This window comes from Aquarana catesbeiana, linkage group LG04 (genome assembly GCF_042186555.1).
Source record: "Aquarana catesbeiana isolate 2022-GZ linkage group LG04, ASM4218655v1, whole genome shotgun sequence".
Lineage (NCBI taxonomy): Eukaryota > Metazoa > Chordata > Amphibia > Anura > Ranidae > Aquarana > Aquarana catesbeiana.
In genome coordinates, this window is record NC_133327.1 from 336694314 (window position 1) to 336713502 (window position 19189).

General features: G+C 41.5%; 1 protein-coding gene across 1 annotated transcript in view; it reads right to left on the reverse strand.

The window, feature by feature from the left end:
- Positions 1-19189, reverse strand: part of MDN1 (midasin AAA ATPase 1) — a 455945-nt gene that overhangs the window by 157074 nt on the left and 279682 nt on the right. The window contains 4 exon segments of the mRNA XM_073628928.1: positions 1318-1330; positions 1837-1946; positions 2914-3301; positions 14545-14750. Coding sequence (XP_073485029.1) covers positions 1318-1330; positions 1837-1946; positions 2914-3301; positions 14545-14750 — 717 coding nt within the window.

Consider the following 19189-nt stretch of genomic DNA (forward strand, 5'->3'; position numbering starts at 1 on the left):
GAGCTGCTCGACTCCTGGTTCCACTTTCCACTGGCATGGTGTTGTCTGCCTGGCAGGCCCCGGAGTAAGTTGGTCCAGTGTTGAAAGGCAAACATGGCTGCCAGACATGGCTGCCTGTCCATGGCCAGCTCCTTCCACACTATAGGGAGAAAGGATTTCACAGACTACAGAGCAAGGCTAGATAAATGCACATTCAAGGCTATGCTTATTTTTGAACGGGATTGTTCAAAATCTAAGTTCTCATGAGGATGTTTAGTTGCAAAGGTCTTGAATGAAACTGAGTATACTGGACTGCCTACCATCAACCTTGTCACTCTTATGCAAAGCTCAACAGAGGGACACTTCAAGGAACACAACCACACCTTACAGTCAGTGCAATGGCTCTAAGGTTGACATGAAAATTGAAGACCCAACCAAAATTCTGTAGGACTTGCACTATCAGTTGCATGTTGGTCTTGAGGCTGCCCTCTGATCCAGCAAGAACGAAAACGTCCAAATACCAGATTAGGTATCCACAAGACTCGCAGCCTACTTGGGCCAGCAGCTTTGTGAATACTCGAGGTGCCATGATCATGACAAAAGGGCAGAGACACGAACTGTAAATGCTGCTACTTAACCACAAACGCAGGTAGCGCTGATGAGGTGGAAGAACTGGGATATGGGAGTAGGCAACTTTGATGTCCACCAAGACCAGGAAGTCCCTCTAATGGACAGAAAATCACTTACACAAATTTCATATGGAACTTTTGAACATGCAGAAACTTGTTCAAGTGCTTTAGATCCAGAAGGGGCAGCAAATCACTATTTTAGCTTGGGCTCTGTGAAAAAAGTTACTGAATCTTTTCTGGTTCTGGAAAGGGGGAAAAAAATGACAATCTAAAAGAAAAGGTCCGACACAGCAAACAAAGCTGCTTGTTTTTCAAGTGCAGCAAGTACACATTTGAGAATATGAAGAGTAGAATCAGCAAGACACAAATTTCAACTTATTGCCTATGGACACAATGTTGTGAACCCAGAAGTCAGATATACCAGGTCCACACAGCTGCAAATCCCGCCAGATGTTCCCCACCCCCATTCTCATTGGGAAGGTGGTTTGTTGCTGGAGTGGAGTTCAGGATTTTTTCCAAAAGGAACTCTCCCTCCTAGCCTTAAATTCTGAAAGAAATCCTTCTTGGTCCCTGACAAAAATTATGTTTCTTGAGCAGGCTTCTGCTGCTTCTTTAAGGTAGGAGTATTAATGAAAGGGTTGCATCTCGCCACAGAGGCCTGAAATCCCACAGTTCCAATATGGCCTGTGCCATATAGTCATGGTGTTGCCTTTGGGCACAACCTGTGCAGTCAGTTGCCAGTATGGAAAGAGCCAATCAAAGATAGCATCTGAATGTGCGAAGTATCGATTATATAATATATATAATATAGATCTGCAATATTAAAAATTAGGATCTACCATTGCCTGGCCTTTATGCTGACCTACTGGCTTCAATAGCTTCTCAGCCACAGACTAAGAATATGCAGATCTGCATGCTTGTTCCATATCATTGACAATTTATGTTAGTGTGTCAGCATAACAGACAGTCAACTATCATTTTCAGCGGGAGAGTTGAGCAATGACAATGCTTAATGCTTCTCCGTGTTACGTTCAAAACTTCCATGTTATACATATTCCATAAGCAAAAAGTGCTGTTCAGAATAACTATTTTTTTTTTTTTTTTTTTTTTTTTTTTTTTTTAGGTATGTGTGTTTTGTCTGGAAAAAGTACCATTAAAAAAAATAAAAAAAGTACCTAACCAACTTAGATCTCACCTCAATTAAACAATACTAGAGCAGATTATTCACCTGATATGTGGATGAATGTGCTTCTTTAAATCCTCATCTATGATCTCCTTTCCTGTCAGTAGAGTGCTGGACAAATTCCTTGTTTTGTATTCGTACTCCAGGTGATGTAACTGAAATCAAAATGTACATAAAACAGCTTAATGAGAACAGTTTTTTATTAACAATGTAATTACTACATTGTATAAAACAGAACCATATATTTTTATTTAATTTATTTATCCAACCAATAGTTCAGCACCTACAATCAGGTGTTCAAAATAAAAAAAATAAATCATTGTACCAACTTTCCACAGAACTAGTAGCTAAAAACTTTATGCATATTACATTTGCTATTTTTGAAATGCTATCATCGATGAAGGGTAAATCACATTTTCTTCTAAAACCTAAAATAAACTTTACTAAGATTATTTGATTAATTTTTATTCTACTTTAACTGAAAGCACCAAGATTTTCCTAATGCATTCCAGCAACAGCAATAACCTTTCTAAACAGAAAAAACAAAGCAATGGTAAACACCGCAAGAATAAAATAGCTTGGTTAAAGTAAGGAAATGAAGGTGCTAAATCGCATATACATTTTTATCCAGTCATACCAGAAAAGAATGTTCCATTTTCTTCTGGAGTACTGTTTAAAGTGCTCCTTTATCAATATAGTGGCAAAAATTTTGAGCCGCTGCAGTATCCTCCTAGAGCTCTGAGGGTGTACAAAGCTGTACTTTAAGCACCATAAAACTGTCCAATGTAAATGAGAGATAAGTCCACGAGGTGGCAAGCATCTTGCTGGACTTGACTCAGGGTAAGCAAGCAGATTTTACAAAGTGGCAGAAATCCTGGGGGCCAGCCTTAAATCTTGTTAGAAAACAATGCCACTGCTGCACTAAAATTCCAGTTATTAAGCTCAAGTTAAGCTTCCAGTTTGTAAGCTCAAAGAAGTTAGAAGCACACAGGATTTCTAGCAGGATCAACGGGTATATTTATGTACTTGCAGCATTTATAAGAGGGTGAGAGGTACAGCTTTTTTTTTTTTATTATTATTATTATTATATGTCCAAACATCCAAATTTTTCTTCTTACTCACCTCCTCTTCTGCATATTGCAATCTGTATTTCTTCTTAATTGCTGGGTCAAATGTAGTTTGTGGCAGCCATAGGTGAATCTGTAGCAAGCCCAAGTTAATCCACAAGGATCCACGATGGGCCGCCTCAGCGGCCCGAACTGAATCATCTACATCGGCATAAAACTGCTGCAAGGAGGTCAACAAAAGCTTAATAATGTTTCCAGGCAACTTTTCCTGGCTGGACCAGTCTCTCAGTATGTCCTGGATGTAATGATATGCGGAGAGATCTTTTGAGGGAAGATGGTCACAATACTGTAAAAACTCTTCTTGGATAGTAGAGGGCACAAGGTCCTTCAAAGCAACAAAGTGGTGATATAATAAAAGACCTTGAAGTCTAGAATCTGTGTTCCTGTGAACAAAAACATATATAAAATGTGACAATTGTATTAGTTTGTGTGGCATTTCATTGATGTAACATGAAACAAGGTCAACAAGGTTGACTACGCCTTTAAACCTGTTTTGTTTTATGAAAATCCAGACTGAATGTGACACAATGGCTTGCATTAGTATGTCTTAAAGAGGAAGTAAACTTCCTTTGCAGACTTTTACCTATAGGTAAGCCTATAGTAAAGCTTACCTATAGGTAGTGAAAATCTCTCCAAAACCTGTACAGTTTAGGAGATATTTCCAGTGCATGCAGCCAGTTACATCAATGGCGCATGGGGGCCGTTCCTTCCAAACTGGTGCTGTAAATGGCGGCTCCCACACGCCTGCCCGGGAGTGACATCATTGCAGCTCCAGCCAATCACAGCGAAGGAGCACGCAAACCCGGAAGAAGCTCCGGGAAAGATGTCCGCCGCGACAGCAGAGTGCGGGGACCACTGCAACAGCTTCGTTCTAAGGTAAGTATATCATAATCAGCTAGTAAGCAATGCATACTAGCTCATGTCTTTGTCTTGTAGAGTCTCCCCCTGCAAGACAGACATAAGATGGGCCATGTGCGATCACGAGCGCCAGCACGGGGATTTGTGTGTGTAAACACACAAATCCCTGTGCTGTCAGAGGAGAGGAGCCATATCGTTTGTTCCTACCAAGTAGGAAACGATATGTCTCCTCTCCTAGTCAATCTTATCCCCATACAGTAAAAACACACAGAAGGAACACACAATTAACCCCTTGATCACCCCCTAGCGTTAACCCCTTCTCTGCCAGTGACATTTACACAGTAATCAGTGCAATTTTTTTAACACTGATTGCATTATAAATGCCCATGGTCCCCAAAATGTGTCAAAAGTCTCCGATCTGTTCGTTGCAATACCACTAAAAATTGCAAATCACCGCCACTACTAGTAAAAAAAAAAAAAAAAAAAAAAAAAAAAAAAAAAAAAAAACCCATAAATCTTTCCCATAGTTTTTAGACGCTATAACTTTTGCGCAAACCAATCAATACACGCTTATTGCGATTTTTTTCTACCAAAAATATGTAGAAGAATATATATTGACCTGAAGAAATTTGTTTAAAAAAATTTGGGGGGTATTATAGCAAAAAGTAAAATAACATTGTTTTTTCCCAAAATTGTCACTTTTTTTTTGTTTGTAGTGCAAAAAATAAAAACCGCAGAGGTGATCAAATGCCACCAAAAGAAAGCTCTATTTGTGGGGAAAAAAAGGATGCAAATTTTGTTTGGATAAAGCGTCAAACGACTGCGCAATGCCAAATTGTAAAAAGTGCTCTGGTCAGGAAGGGGGTAAAATCTTTCAGTGCTGAAGTGGGTAAGGGAGGCTTATGTCTATTTTTGCTATGTTTCCTGCTCCAGTGACAACCTAAATTTTGGTATTTTCATTTACTTTCACTCTCAGTAAAAGGACAGTAAACGGGAATGGGGACCCAGCAATAAAAACCTGACAGGCGTTTTAATCGGTCAGGATTTGCCTTTAGTGATGCTTTAATGTGTATTCAGTTTCAAAACAATACGGTTTGGTTAATATTAGGACTTTACAGGTAAATAAAAATCCTATTCTTCTTCATATTCATGACTTCATGTGACTGAAATTAAAAAAAAAAAAAAAAATCTCCACCTGGGCATAACTATGTGTATTCAGTTTCAAAACAATACGGTTTGGTTAATATTAGGACTTTACAGGTAAATAAAAATCCTATTCTTGAACAATTCATATTCATGACTTCATGTGAATGGAATTAAAAAAAAAAATAAAAAAAATCTCCACCTGGGCATAACTACTCTTTGCCCAGCTAAGCCTCAGTTTTGTAGCAAGTAATGAGAAAAACAAGAAGGGGTTGGATCCCTGTGATGTAGGTCAAGAAAAAGATTTTACACATAAAAGCAAATGCCAAAATGATATCCCAATCCTACATCAGAGAACATTTTACATTCACTATTACTTGAAAAGGTTCCAAAGCATTGAACATGAGGGGTGGGCAACATCGCAACACACCCAAACCCAACAGAATAGGGCAACCCCAGTACAGAGCCACTTGTAAGACCTTTTACACAAAACTGGTGTTTGTAGAGATGTAAATATCTACCTGGCAGAACCTAGTGAATGTATGTAGGGACTAGGAAGAAGCCTTACACACTTGAAAACAAAAAGATTGATGCTGAATTGCCCAGCAAATACTGATAACTCCAGCTGGAATGGGTTTTGACTAAGGAGGGACCTTGCCATAACCCTGAAAAATAAGCAGACAAATCCACCTAGTGAACTATAGTGAACAGGGAAGCAGCTTGAGCCTTGCAAGGACATTCCAGAAGAACAAACACAGGGGACTATCAAAACCAAGGTGTAGACATTTGCTCAATTCAAACAGCTTAAACTATCAAAGAGTTAAGCATCTGCTCCTTTAGATGCTTAGGACAAAAAGGAAGGCAACAAAATGTCAGTTGAAAAGGAGGAAAAAAAAATAAAATAAAGAAAGGAAAAAAAAAATCCTTACGTTAACCACTTGACTTCAGGAAGATTTATCCTCCTTCACGACAAGGCCATTTGCAATACGGCAGTGTTACTATGGCATATATTTATGGAATTTATATTTACTTTTTTTATACTAGTAATGGCGGCCATCAGCAACTTACAGCGGGACTTCAGAAGCCACGCGCCCCCTGCAGGCAGAAGTGCAGAATCACATAATATATATATATATATACACACACACACACACGATTCCGCACAGGAGAGCTGCCCTGTAGCAGTAAAACTGCTATGGGGTGGTCTTTAAGTAGTTAAAAATTAAAGAGGGATCGAGGCCATCAACACCACCTTATCCTGAAGGACCAGGAAATGTAACTTCTAGTGAAGCCAATTCAGAGACCCTGAGAGGTGAAGTAATGAAAAACAAAACAAGACAACCTTGCACGTACTGAGTGACAAGGGAATCTCTCCAAGAGGCTCAAAATAAGTAGTCTGTAAACTGACGAGACAAAATTAAATTCCTACAAAGACAAAAAGGGACACACAGGTGGAACAACCAGGTGGAGCTCAAACAAAGGCTTTACAAAAGGAAAAAGATGAAATGGGTCTCTGAAACAAGATGGCATAGGACAATATCTACCCCTTGATGCAAGAGAAATCTTTATACCAGATTGGAAAAAAAGCTAAATTGTTACCCACAACATACTCTCGTGGACAAAACATGAGAGCATTCCATGTATGATGGTCAACTTTCTTGTCTTGAGGAGGGTAGGGATTATACAAACAGCTCTATCCCTCAGGACTTGGACTTCAACAGTCATGCCTTCAAAGTCAGTGACAGAAAAATAGGACAAAAGATTGGACCTTATGATAGCAAATTCTGACGATCTGGAAGGGCTCACACCACCTCTGCGAAAAGATTTACGATGTCCACATACCATATTGTTTTTGGCCAAGCAGGTGCAATCAGAATTACTGTAATGGGAAGGCACTGATCAGGGAAAACTGATCCAAAGTAGTCACTAAGGCATCAACTGCAAGTGCCTGAAACTACCTGGTCAGGGACTCAAACTTGTCCAGTTTGCTATTAAATCTGGAGGCCAAGAGATCCCCCCCCCTCCCATTAAGCATATCCCACCAAAGACAAATCTCTACAAACACCTCAGAGTGGAGGGCCCATTCTCCCAGATTGAGCTGCTAATGCCCAAGAATGTACATTTAGCAGACGGCCTCACTGGGAATGTGAATGGAAGAGAAGGCTGGATATAGAAGTTCTGGACAAGATCAGATCAGAACTGCTTCTTCCAGAGCAGCATGATTTTTTGCCCCTCCATGAGGTTTGCCAAAAACAGACCAGTGTAGGAGAGCCAGGAAAAATTGCTCAAAGCTCAAGGATGACGTTTCCTGAACCATGAGGTTCTCCAGAACTCCTCTTCATTACAAGAGGCTGGCATCTGTCGTCAAGACCTTAAAAATCACCAGATGGAAGATCGCCAAGTATTCAGCATTTGCGCAAATACTGCATGGGGTGAAACTGGGCATAAGGGAACGCATTGAGAAGGCAGCCAACATCTTCCACAACAACCTCATGCAGGCCCAAAATCGAAGACTTTTCATCTACTTTGGGAATCCAGCTTGGCTAGAAGAGGCAATAATCCTGTGGAAGCAGTACTTTTGTCTGTGACAGGTCAAGCAAAAATATTTTAGAAGTTGTGTCAGAACAGGGGACAACTTCTGAATGTTCAGCAACAAACCAAAACTTTTCAGACCCTGTACTGTCTTCAGTTTTGACTACAACTTCTGAGCCGAGTGCTTCCTGAGAAACAAGTCATACAGGTACCCAACTATTGGGATTCCTCAGGTGCTTCACATCCCCAGAATCGGAGGAAACACCTAAGCAAACACTCTTGGGCCGTGGACAGGCCAAAGAGTAATGCCATAAATCGGTAGTGACGATTCTCTATTGCAAATTGCAGAAACTGTTGGGGAGGCTGGAAATTGAGAATGTGGATATTCACTGACCCCTGGAAGGCCCCTGACGAAGGAAAGCAATCACTGACTAGGTAGACACTATCTGGAATTGTTGTACCTTCAGCAACTTGAGACCCCTGGGATACAGAAAGGCAAGGATGTTGCCGTTTTGGCTTGGAAACCCCAAATTGGCTGGAATGGAAGCTGTGAGATCTATCCCCCTTTAATATGATGACCCCCCACCAGGACATGAGCCTTTCCAGAGCTGCAAAGAAAACTGCTCTTGTGACTCTAAAGAGACCCTGGAGTGCATAGCATGGAGGGGGAAAGTAGTGAAACACAAATTGTAACCTCTGGACACAGCACTGCAGACCCAAGTCTGTGACTTTGACTCCAGACAATTGTATAAGGAGGATAGAAGCGCACACATAGCCCCTCTATGATTAAGTACATGATGGGTGAAATGCGTCAGCTGGCATAGTTTGGGAGGGGTTGAAGTCTGTTATATTTGAAACTGAGCAGCTTTTGGTATGCTCATCCATCCTTTCTTCTTTTCCAGCTGATGGTTTGGTAAGACGAGTCCTTGGAGAGCTGTACCAAGCTTCGATTGAAACAAGTTTAAAATCGGACAGCGCAGGGCTTAAGGTATATTTGAGTCAGAGTCCAGACAGCCGCAAAGGCCAATAGACTTCCTCCCCAACCACACAAAAAAAGGCACCCCATCATTGTCAAAAGAGCTAGTTTCTGGACCTAGAGGACTTGGGGGTTCAGTTCTTCTTACAGAACAGGGGTGTAGGCCTCTGCTTACAGCCCAAAGCTTGCTGCTTACAAACTTGTTGGATTCTGAAGTGACCTGTCACTTTTGCAGGCTTAGCCCTACAGTCAACTTCTAGATGAAGGCATCTACAGATGGTCCAAATAAGTGCCCATCTCCAGATGGCAGCTTTTTGAATCACTTGCAGAGAAGTTCTGTTGACCAGCATGTGAGGCAGAGTATTTTTCTCATGTGGACAGACACAGCGCCCAATTCGTAGATTCCTTCGAAGACGGGCAGCTTTCCTTAGAAACTCAAGGATCTCAGAAAATCTTCCAGGAACTAATGACCGCAGAATCCTCTAGGCCAATTTCTCTGGAATGAACCAACTTTGAGGACATGGCAACCTCCTACTGCAGGCCTATATATAGTGCATCTGGATCACAATTGAGCTCAGGTGCATCCTGTTTTCACTGATCATCCTTGAGATATTTCTACAACTTGTAGTCCACCTGTGGCAAATTCAGTTGATTTGACATGATTTGGAAAGGCACACACCTGTCTATATAAGGTCCCACAGATAAACGTCCATGTCGGAGCATAAACCATGCCATGAAGTCCAAGGCATTGTCTGTAAACCTCTGAGACAGGATTGTATCGAGGCACAGAAACATTTCTGCAGCATTAAAGGTTCCAATGAGCACAGTGGCCTCCATCATCCAAACATAGAAGTTTGGAACCACCAGGGTTCTTCCTAGAGCACGGCCAAACTGAGCGATCGGGAGAGAAGGGCCTTAGTCAGGAAGGTGACCAAGAACCCGCTGGTCACTGTCAGAGCTCCAATGCTTCTCTGTGGAGAGAGGAGAAACTTCCACAAGAACAATCATCTTTGCAGCGCTCCAACAATCAGGACTGTATGGTAGAGTGACGCCCACCTGGTGTTTGCCAAAAGGCACCTGAAGGACTCTGACCACGAGAAACAAAATTCTCTGGTCTAGTGAAAAAAAGATTGAACTCTTTGGCCTGAATGGCAAGCAGAAACCAGGCACCACTCATCACCTGGCCAATACCATCCCTACAGTGAAGCATGGTGGTGGCAGCATCATGCTGTGAAGATGTTTTTCAGTGGCAGGAACTGGGAGACTTAGCAGGATTGAGGGAAAGACGAATGCAGCAATGTACAGAGACATCCTTAATGAAAACCTGCTCCAGAGTGCTCTGGACCTCAGACTGAAGCGAAGGTTCATCTTCCAACAGAACAACCCCAAGCACACAGTCAAAAAAACTAAGGTGTGGCTACGTGACAACTCGGTGAATGTCTGAGTGGCCCAGCCAGAGCCCAGACTTGAACCCAATTGAACATCGGATTGGAGAGATCTGAAAATGGCTGTGCACCAATGCTCCCCATCCAACCTGATGGAGCTTGAGAGGTCCTGCAAAGAAGAATAGGAGAAACTGACCAAAAATAGGTGTACAAAGCTTGGAGCATCATATTCAAAAAGACTTAAGGCTGCAATTGGTGCCAGAGGTGCTTCAACAAAGTATTGAGAAAATTAATACTTATGTACATGTGATTTTTTTCATTTTTATTTTTAATAAAATTGCAAAACAAACTTTTCGTGTTGTCATTATGGGGTATTGTTTGTAGAATTTTGAGGAAAATAAATTTAACCCATTGTGGAATAAGGCTTTCCAGATGCACTGTAGCAGAGTCCGTGGCACTTGTAAAAACCGTGGGACCTAATCCACTGGCACCATGAGGGTTTTAATCAAATAGGAAATGGCAAAATGAACAGTTGGATAACCCCATTTCTTCCAGAATTTCTTTCTCCACTGGGTACTGCTGAGCAAAATGTTTAAAAAGGTAAAAACAACTTCTTTGGTTGAGCCTAATCAGCATAATCACTTTCTGCAGGTGAGGGTGCACAAGAAAGGATTTGGGATGATTAGGCAGCCTTTAGGACCAAAATGCAGTGACTATAGATGAAGCCACTGGAAGTAAAAACTTCAAGCTAGTTTGCACCATGTCTCCAAGGAAGGCCAATATGGTCATGTGTCCGTGACAGCTTGGGGCTGGCCCTGAGACTATTCCCTGAGAGGAGGAGTCAACAGAAGATTTTGATCAAAAGCTTCCACCTCTTCCTAAGGGTGTTCCTCCAACACCTCAGACCTTTTTTTTTTTTTTTTTTTTTTTGAGTTATATACCAGTTATTAAGGTTTTAGCATTATAAGTTGGGAACAGCATTCTGGTGTTTTCACATTCACACAGGGGGTTTCCACCACTATTTGTTTTTGGCCATTTACAGTTTTTAGCTATTAAGTTCTATTGGGTGTGGGAACACATTTCAGTGATTAGCAGCAAGCTCATTCTATACATTTTAGATAGGAATGAATATATATATATATATATATATATATATATATATATATATATATATATATATATATATACACACACACACACACACACACACACACAGTGGGGACGGAAAGTATTCAGACCCCCTTAAATTTTTCACTCTTTATTTGCTAAAATCATTTAAGTTCATTTTTTTTTCCTCATTAATGTACACACAGCACCCCATATTGACAGAAAAACACGGAATTGTTGACATTTTTGCAGATTTATTAAAAAAGAAAAAAACTGAAATATCACATGGTCTTAAGTATTCAGACCCTTTGCTGTGACACTCATATTTAACTCAGGTGCTGTCCATTTCTTCTGATCATCCTTGAGATGGTTCTACACCTTCATTTCAGTCCAGCTGTGTTTGATTATATTGATTGGACTTGATTAGGAAAGCCACACACCTGTCTATATAAGACCTTACAGCTCACAGTGCATGTCAGAGCAAATGAGAATCATGAGGTCAAATGAACTGCCTGAAGAGCTCAGAGACAGAATTGTGGCATGGCACAGATCTGGCCAAGGTTACAAAAAAATCCTGCTGCACTTAAGGTTCCTAAGAGCACAGTGGCCTCCATAATCCTTGAAATGGAAGACGTTTGGGACGACCAGAACCCTTCCTAGAGCTGGCCATCCGGCCAAACTGAGCTATCGGGGGAGAAGAGCCTTGGTGAGAGAGGTAAAGAAGAACCCAAAGATCACTGTGGCTGAGCTCCAGAGATGCAGTCGGGAGATGGGAGAAAGTTGTAGAAAGTCAACCATCACTGCAGCCATCCACCAGTTGGGGCTTTATGGCAGAGTGGCCCGACGGAAGCCTCTCCTCAGTGCAAGACACATGAAAGCCTGCATGGAGTTTGCTAAAAAAAAACACACCTGAAGGACTCCAAGGATGGTGAGAAATAGGATTCTCTGGTCTGATGAGACCAAGATAGAACTCTTTGGCCGTAATTCTAAGCAGTATGTGTGGAGAAAACCAGGCACTGCTCATCACCTGTCCAATACAGTCCCAACAGTGAAGCATGGTGGTGGCAGCATCATGCTGTGGGGGTGTTTTTCAGCTGCAGGGACAGGACAACTGGTTGCAATAGAGGGAAAGATGAATGCGGCCAAGTACAGGGATATCGTGGACGAAAACCTTTGGACCTCAGACTGGGCCGAAGGTTTACCTTCCAACAAGACAATGACCCTAAACACACAGCTAAAATAACGAAGGAGTGGCTTCACAACAACTCTGTGACTGTTCTTGAATGGCCCAGCCAGAGCCCTAACTTAAACCCAATTGAGCATCTCTGGAGAAACCTAAAAATGGCTGTCCACCACCGTTTACCATCCAACCTGACAGAACTGGAGAGGATCTGCAAGGAGGAATGGCAGAGGATCCCCAAATCCAGGTGTGAAAAACTTGTTGCATCTTTCCCAAAAAGACTCATGGCTGTATTAGATCAAAAGGGTGCTTCTACTAAATACTGAGCAAAGGGTCTGAATACTTAGGAACAGGTTTGTTTTTGTGATATTTCAGTTTTTCTTTTTTAATAAATCTGCAAAAATGTCAACAATTCTGTGTTTTTCTGTCAATATGGGGTGCTGTGTGTACATTGAGGAAAAAAAAAAAAATGAACTTGAATAATTTTAGCAAATGGCTGCAATATAACAAAGAGCGAAAAATTTAAGGGGGTCTGAATACTTTCCGTCCCCACTGTGTGTGTGTGTGTGTGTATATATCTATATATATCTATCTATCTATACACACACACACACACATACATATACACACACAGTTGTATGCAACAGTTTAGGAACCCCTGACAATTTCCATGATTGTCATTTATAAATATTTGGGTGTTTGGATCAGCAATTTCATTTTGATCTATCAAATAACTGAAGGATACAGTAATATTTCAGTAGTGAAATGAGGTTTACTGGATTAATAGAAAATGCGCAATATGCATCAAAACAAAATTAGACAGGTGCATAAATTTGGGCACCCCATCAGAAAAATTACATCAATATTTAGTAGAGCCTCCTTTAGCAGAAATAGCAGCTTCTAGACGCTTCCTATAGCCTGTAATGAGTGTCTGGATTCTGGATGAATGTATTTTGGACCATTCCTCCTTACAAAACATCTCCAGTTCAGTTAGGTTTGGTGGTTGCCGAGCATGGACAGCCCGCTTCAAATCACCCCACAGATGTTCAATGATATTCAGGTCTGGGGACTGGGATGGCCATTCCAGAACATTGTACTTGTTCCTCTGCATAAATACTCGAGTAGATTTTGAGCAGTGTTTTGGGTCATTGTCTTGGTGAAATATCCAGCCCCGGCGTAACTTCAACTTTGTGACCGATTTCTCAATATTCTCAAGAAACTGCTGATATTGAGTGGAATCCATGCAACCCTCAACTTTAACCAGATTCCCAGTACCGGCACTTGGCCACACAGCCCCATAGCATGATGGAACCTCCACTAAATTTTACTGTGGGTAGCAAGTGTTGTTCTTGGAATGCGGCGTTCTTTTGCCACCATGCATAACGCCCCTTGTTATGACCAAATAACTCAAGCTTTGTTTCATCAGTCCAAAGCACCTGATTCCAAAATGAAGCTGGCTTGTCCAAATGTGCAATTGCATACCTAAAGCGACTCAGTTTGTGGCGTGTGTGCAGAAAAGGCTTCTTTCGCATCACTCTCCCATAGAGCTTCTCCCTGTGAAAAGTGAGCTGAATTGTTGAAGGATGCACAGTGACATCATCTGCTAGTTGATGTTGTAGGTCTTTGGAGGTGGTCTGGGGGCTGTTATTGACGTTCTCACCATCCGACGCCTCTCCAATATTTTATGTGGCCTGCCACTTCTGGCCTTAAGAACTGTGCCTGTGGTCTTCCATTTCCTCACCAAACCAATTGTTTGTTTGTTTCTTCCAATTATTCAGTGCTAAGTAGTTACAGGTATTCAAATCAACAAAATGACAAGGGTTTCCACATTTATGCACCTGTCTAATTTCGTTTTGATGCATATTGCGCATTTTCTGTTAATCCAATAAACCTAATTTCACTACTGAAATATTACTGTGTCCTTCAGTTATTTTATAGATCAAAATGAAATTGCTGATCCAAACACCCAATTATTTATAAATGACAATCATGGAAATTGTCAGGGGTTCCTAAACTTTTGCATACAACTGTTTATTTTATATATATATATATATATATATATATATATATATATATATATATATATATATATATATATATATATATATATTTTTTTTTTTCCATCATCACAATAGTAGTGCCGTGGTATTTGCATACATTTTCCCAATATAACCTAAAAGATCATACTGCATTAAAATAGCACGTAGCCACTACAATGCTGTTTGACCTATCCTTGGTTTTACTCAAACGGCAAGATGACTAAGGATATGCACCATCTCAAGCTGTGCTAACTTAGGACCTAGTCAATTGATGCTGTGTATTTGTTGAAGGTCAACTATAAAAATTGTGTGTGTTTTGAATGCTATTAGACTTTTACACAAATTATTTTGCCCAAGCATTTTAAACAGGGCTTTAAAATTAGTAAATGAAACAAAGAAAATGGACCTAAAGCTTGCCAAAGATGAAACTGCCATATTTGTCCAAAGTGTTGAGTTGATCACTTGTAGTTGGTGTGTTTTCTCAGTCCCCTCTCCCAGGCTAACATGGGAGGTCAGATTCCCGCTCAAATCCCATGGTACCGGTTTGCTGCTGTTTAAAAGAACTTCACAGAAGCATTTGGAGAACACAGCTCTACTTAGGATGGCAGGACCCTGAAAAAAAAAAAAAAGAATTATTAAAACACAGCTTAACCACTTCAGCCCTGGAAGGATTTACCCCCTTCCTGACCAGAGCACTTTTTACAATTTGGCACTGCGTCGCTTTAACTGCTAATTGCGCGGTCATGCAATGCTGTACCCAAACGAAATTTGCGTCCTTTTCTTCCCACAAATAGAGCTTTCTTTTGATGGTATTTGATCACCTCTGCCATTTTTATTTTTTGCGATATACACGGAAAAAGACCGAAAATTTTGAAGAAAAATGATATTTTCTACTTTTTGTTCTAAAAAAAATCCAATAAACTCAATTTTAGTCATACATTTAGGCCAAAATGTATTCGGCCACATGTCTTTGGTAAAAAAAAAATGTCAATAAGTGTATATTTATTGGTTTGCGCAAAAGTTATAGCGCCTACAAACTAGGGTACATTTTCTGGAATTTACACAGCCTTTAATTTATGACTGCCTATGTCGTTTCTTGAGGTGCTAAAATGGCAGGGCAGTACAAAACCCCCACAAATTACCCCATTTTGGAAAGTAGACACCCCAAGGAATTTGCTGAGCCCATTGAATATTCATTTTTTTTGTCCCAAGTGATTGAATGACAAAAAAAAAAAAATTACAGAAAGTTGTCACTAAATGATATATTGCTCACACAGGCCATGGGCATATGTGGAATTGCACCCCAAAATACATTTAGCTGCTTCTCCTGAGTATGGGAATACCACATGTGTGGGACTTTTTAGGAGCCTAGCCGCGTACGGGGCCCCGAAAACCAATCACCGCCTTCAGGATTTCTAAGGGTGTAAATTTTTGATTTCACTCTTCACTGCCTATCACAGTTTCGGAGGCCATGGAATGCCCAAGTGGCACAAACCCCCCCCCCCCCCCCAAATTACCCCATTTTGGAAAGTAGACACCCCAAGCTATTTGCTGAGAGGCATGGTGAGTATTTTGCAGCTCTCATTTGTTTTTGAAAATGAAGAAAGACAAGAAAAAAACTTTTTTTTTCAAAACTTTGTGACAAAAAGTGAGGTCTGCAAAATACTCACTATACCTCTCAGCAAATAGCTTGGGGTGTCTACTTTCCAAAATTGGGTCATTTGGGGGGGGGGGGTGTTGCCACCTGGGCATTCCATGGCCTCTGAAACTGTGATAGGCAGTGAAGAGTGAAATCAAAAATTTACGCCCTTAGAAAGCCTGAAGGCGGTGCTTGGTTTTCGGGGTCCCGTACGCGGCTAGGCTCCCAAAAAGTCCCACACATGTGGTATCCCCGTACTCAGGAGAAGCAACAGAATGTATTTTGGGGTGTAATTTCACATATTCCCATGGCATGTTTGAGCAATATATCATTTAGTGACAACTTTGCGCAAAAAAAAAAAAAAAAAAAAAAAAAAAGTCGTCTCTTTCCCGCAACTTGTGTCACAATATAAAATATTCCATGGACTCGACATGCCTCTCAGCAAATAGCTTGGGGTGTCTACTTTCCAAAATGGGGTCATTTGGGGGGATTTAGAACTGTCCTGGCATTTTATGCACAACATTTAGAAGCTTATGTCACACATCACCCACTCTTCTAACCACTTGAAGACAAAGCCCTTTCTGACACTTTTTGATTACATGAAAAAAATTTTTTTTTTTGCAAGAAAATTACTTTGAACCCCCAAACATTATATATTTTTTTAAAGCAAATGCCCTACAGATTAAAATGGTGGGTGTTTCATTTTTTTTTTTTTTACACTGTATTTGCGCAGCGATTTTTCAAACGCATTTTTTGGGGAAAAAGCACACTTTTTTAAATTTTAATGCACTAAAACACACTATATTGCCCAAATGTTTGACGAAATAAAAAAGATGATCTTAGGCTGAGTACATGGATACCAAACATGACATGCTTTAAAATTGCGCACAAACGTGCAGTGGCAACAAAATTAATACATTTTTAAAAGCCTTTAAAAGCCTTTACAGGTTACCACTTTAGATTTACAGAGGAGGTCTACTGCTAAAATTACTGCCCTCGATCTGACCTTCACGGTGATACCTCACATGCATGGTGCAATTGCTGTTTACATTTGACGCCAGACCGACGCTTGCGTTCGCCTTAGCACGAGAGCAGGGGGGACAGGGGTGCTTTTTTTTTTTTTTTTTTTTTTTAATTTTTTTTTTTGCTTTTTTATCTTATTTTTAAACTGTTCCTTTCATTTTTTTTTTTTTTTTTTTTAAATCATTTTTATTATCTCAGGGAATGTAAATATCCCCTATGATAGCAATAGGTAGCGACAGGTACTCTTTTTTGAAAAAATTGGGGTCTATTAGACCCTAGATTTCTCTAGCATCTGACCACACCAAGATGGGTGTGATAAAATGCTTCCCCAATGGCGCTGTTTACATCCAGCGAAATCGAAGTCATGAAATGCTCGTAGCTTCCGGTTTCTTAGGCCATAGAGATGTTTGGAGCCACTCTGGTCTCTGAACAGCTCTATGGTCAGCTGGCTGAATCACCGGCTGCATTTTCAGGTTCCCTGTTGAGACAGGAGAGCCAGAGAAAAACACGGAAGGCGGTTGGGGGGAGGGGGGGGGCATTCCCTCCCACTGCTTGTAAAAGCAGTCTAGTGGCTAATTAGGATAGGATTGCTTTTACATGAAAGCCGACCGCTGGCTGAAAAGAATGATACCAAGATGATACCTAAACCTGCAGGCATCATTCTGGTATAACCACTCAAAGTCGTGAATGGCGTACCTGAAGACAAAAAAATGGTTAACAATAAAGCACAGTAAACGGTAAAGTATAAAAAATTGCATACCTGAAAAGCAAACGTGATAAAACATAATAACAATAAAACATTGCAGAATAGAATACAGTAAAACAGAGCAGAACAATAGAGAGAGAATAGAGAGAGAGAGAGAGAGAGAGAGAGAGAGAACAATAAAACGACAACTATTTTTTTTTATTTTATATATTTATTTTTTTTACACTTTTTTTGTAACTGTAACTTTTATAACTGTAACCGGTTCCAGGTTCGGGTCTCTCAAAATGCGATGGCATCTTGGGAGACCCTGTGAAATGGCGCCTAGTCTGTGGAATGCTGTACCCTATGCTAATACTCAGCTAGTGAATGGTAGCGTTCAAAACATTCACCAATGCAAAGACCAGGATTGTCAGGACAGGAGGGACAATAATAGCGGGTGTCACGCCTATATCCGCGCTTGCTGCAGACACGACATCTTTTTTGGGGGGGTTCGTTGGGTAGGGGGTACTCGGGAGGACAAAGAAAATGCCTCTCATGCAGCCGACTGCATTTGGTTGGGCATGTGAATGGGGGAAGTACGGGTGCTGCAGAAGCGGTGAGTTCCCAATTAGGATTGGCGAATGCAGCAGGAAGGGCACTATGGGCACGACGGGCCTGTGTTTGTCTTCTTCTTGGTGGCAGCGGGACACTACTTGTGCTTGCCACCGCACCAGCTTGAACTGCACTTATGGGACTCGCCACGTCACCACGTGTTACTGCAGTGCTGGTTTGACTACGACCGGGGTGTACTAGGCCGCTGGTGCTTTGCAGTTCACCAAAACGCTACCAAAAAAAAACTGTTAGCGATCGCAGGGATCAGGCCTGACTTTGCGAACGCTGCAGTTATGAGTTTAGTGTTTTGTAAGTGTCAGTGATCGATCGATACTGCACTTGGGTGGGCTGGGCCGGGCGGAGGGGTAAAACGCAGGTGCTAGCAGGTATCTGGGCTGATTCCGCTAACACTGCGTTTTTGGGAACCCTAAACTGCTGGGGACTCTAGTATAGATCTGATCAGATATTGATCCGTTCAGATACTATACCACTAAGGGAGGTGTACGGTGCGTGCGTGGGTGGGTGTTAGCGCTACTGGCGCTAACCTGATGCTGCTTGGGGGTGGTGCTTGCCAGTTCACCAAAACGCTACCAAAAAAATTGTTAGCGATCGCAGGGATCAGGCCTGACTCTGCGAACGCTGCAGCGTTTAGTGTTTTGTAAGTGACAGTGATCGATCGATAATGCACTTGGGTGGGCTGGGCTGGGCCGGGCGGAGGGGAAAAACGCAGGTGCTAGCAGGTATCTGGGCTGATCCCGCTAACACTGCGTTTTTGGGAACCCTAAACTGCTGGGGACGCTAGTATAGATCTGATCGGATCAGATATTGATCCGTTCAGATACTATACCACTAAGGGAGGCGTATGCTGCGTGCGTGGGTGTTAGCGGTACTGGCGCTAATCTGACGCTGCCTGGGGCGACGCATATCACCGCCGGGCGATCAGGGGGCTAAACCTTTATTCGGTAATAAACGGCGGGTGCCCTGACACTATAAAAAATAAACAAACTAACCAGCGTCACCCGTGACAGTTATACGGTGATCAGTGGTGAAAGGGTTAACTAGGGGGCAATCAAAGGGTTAAAACATTTATTA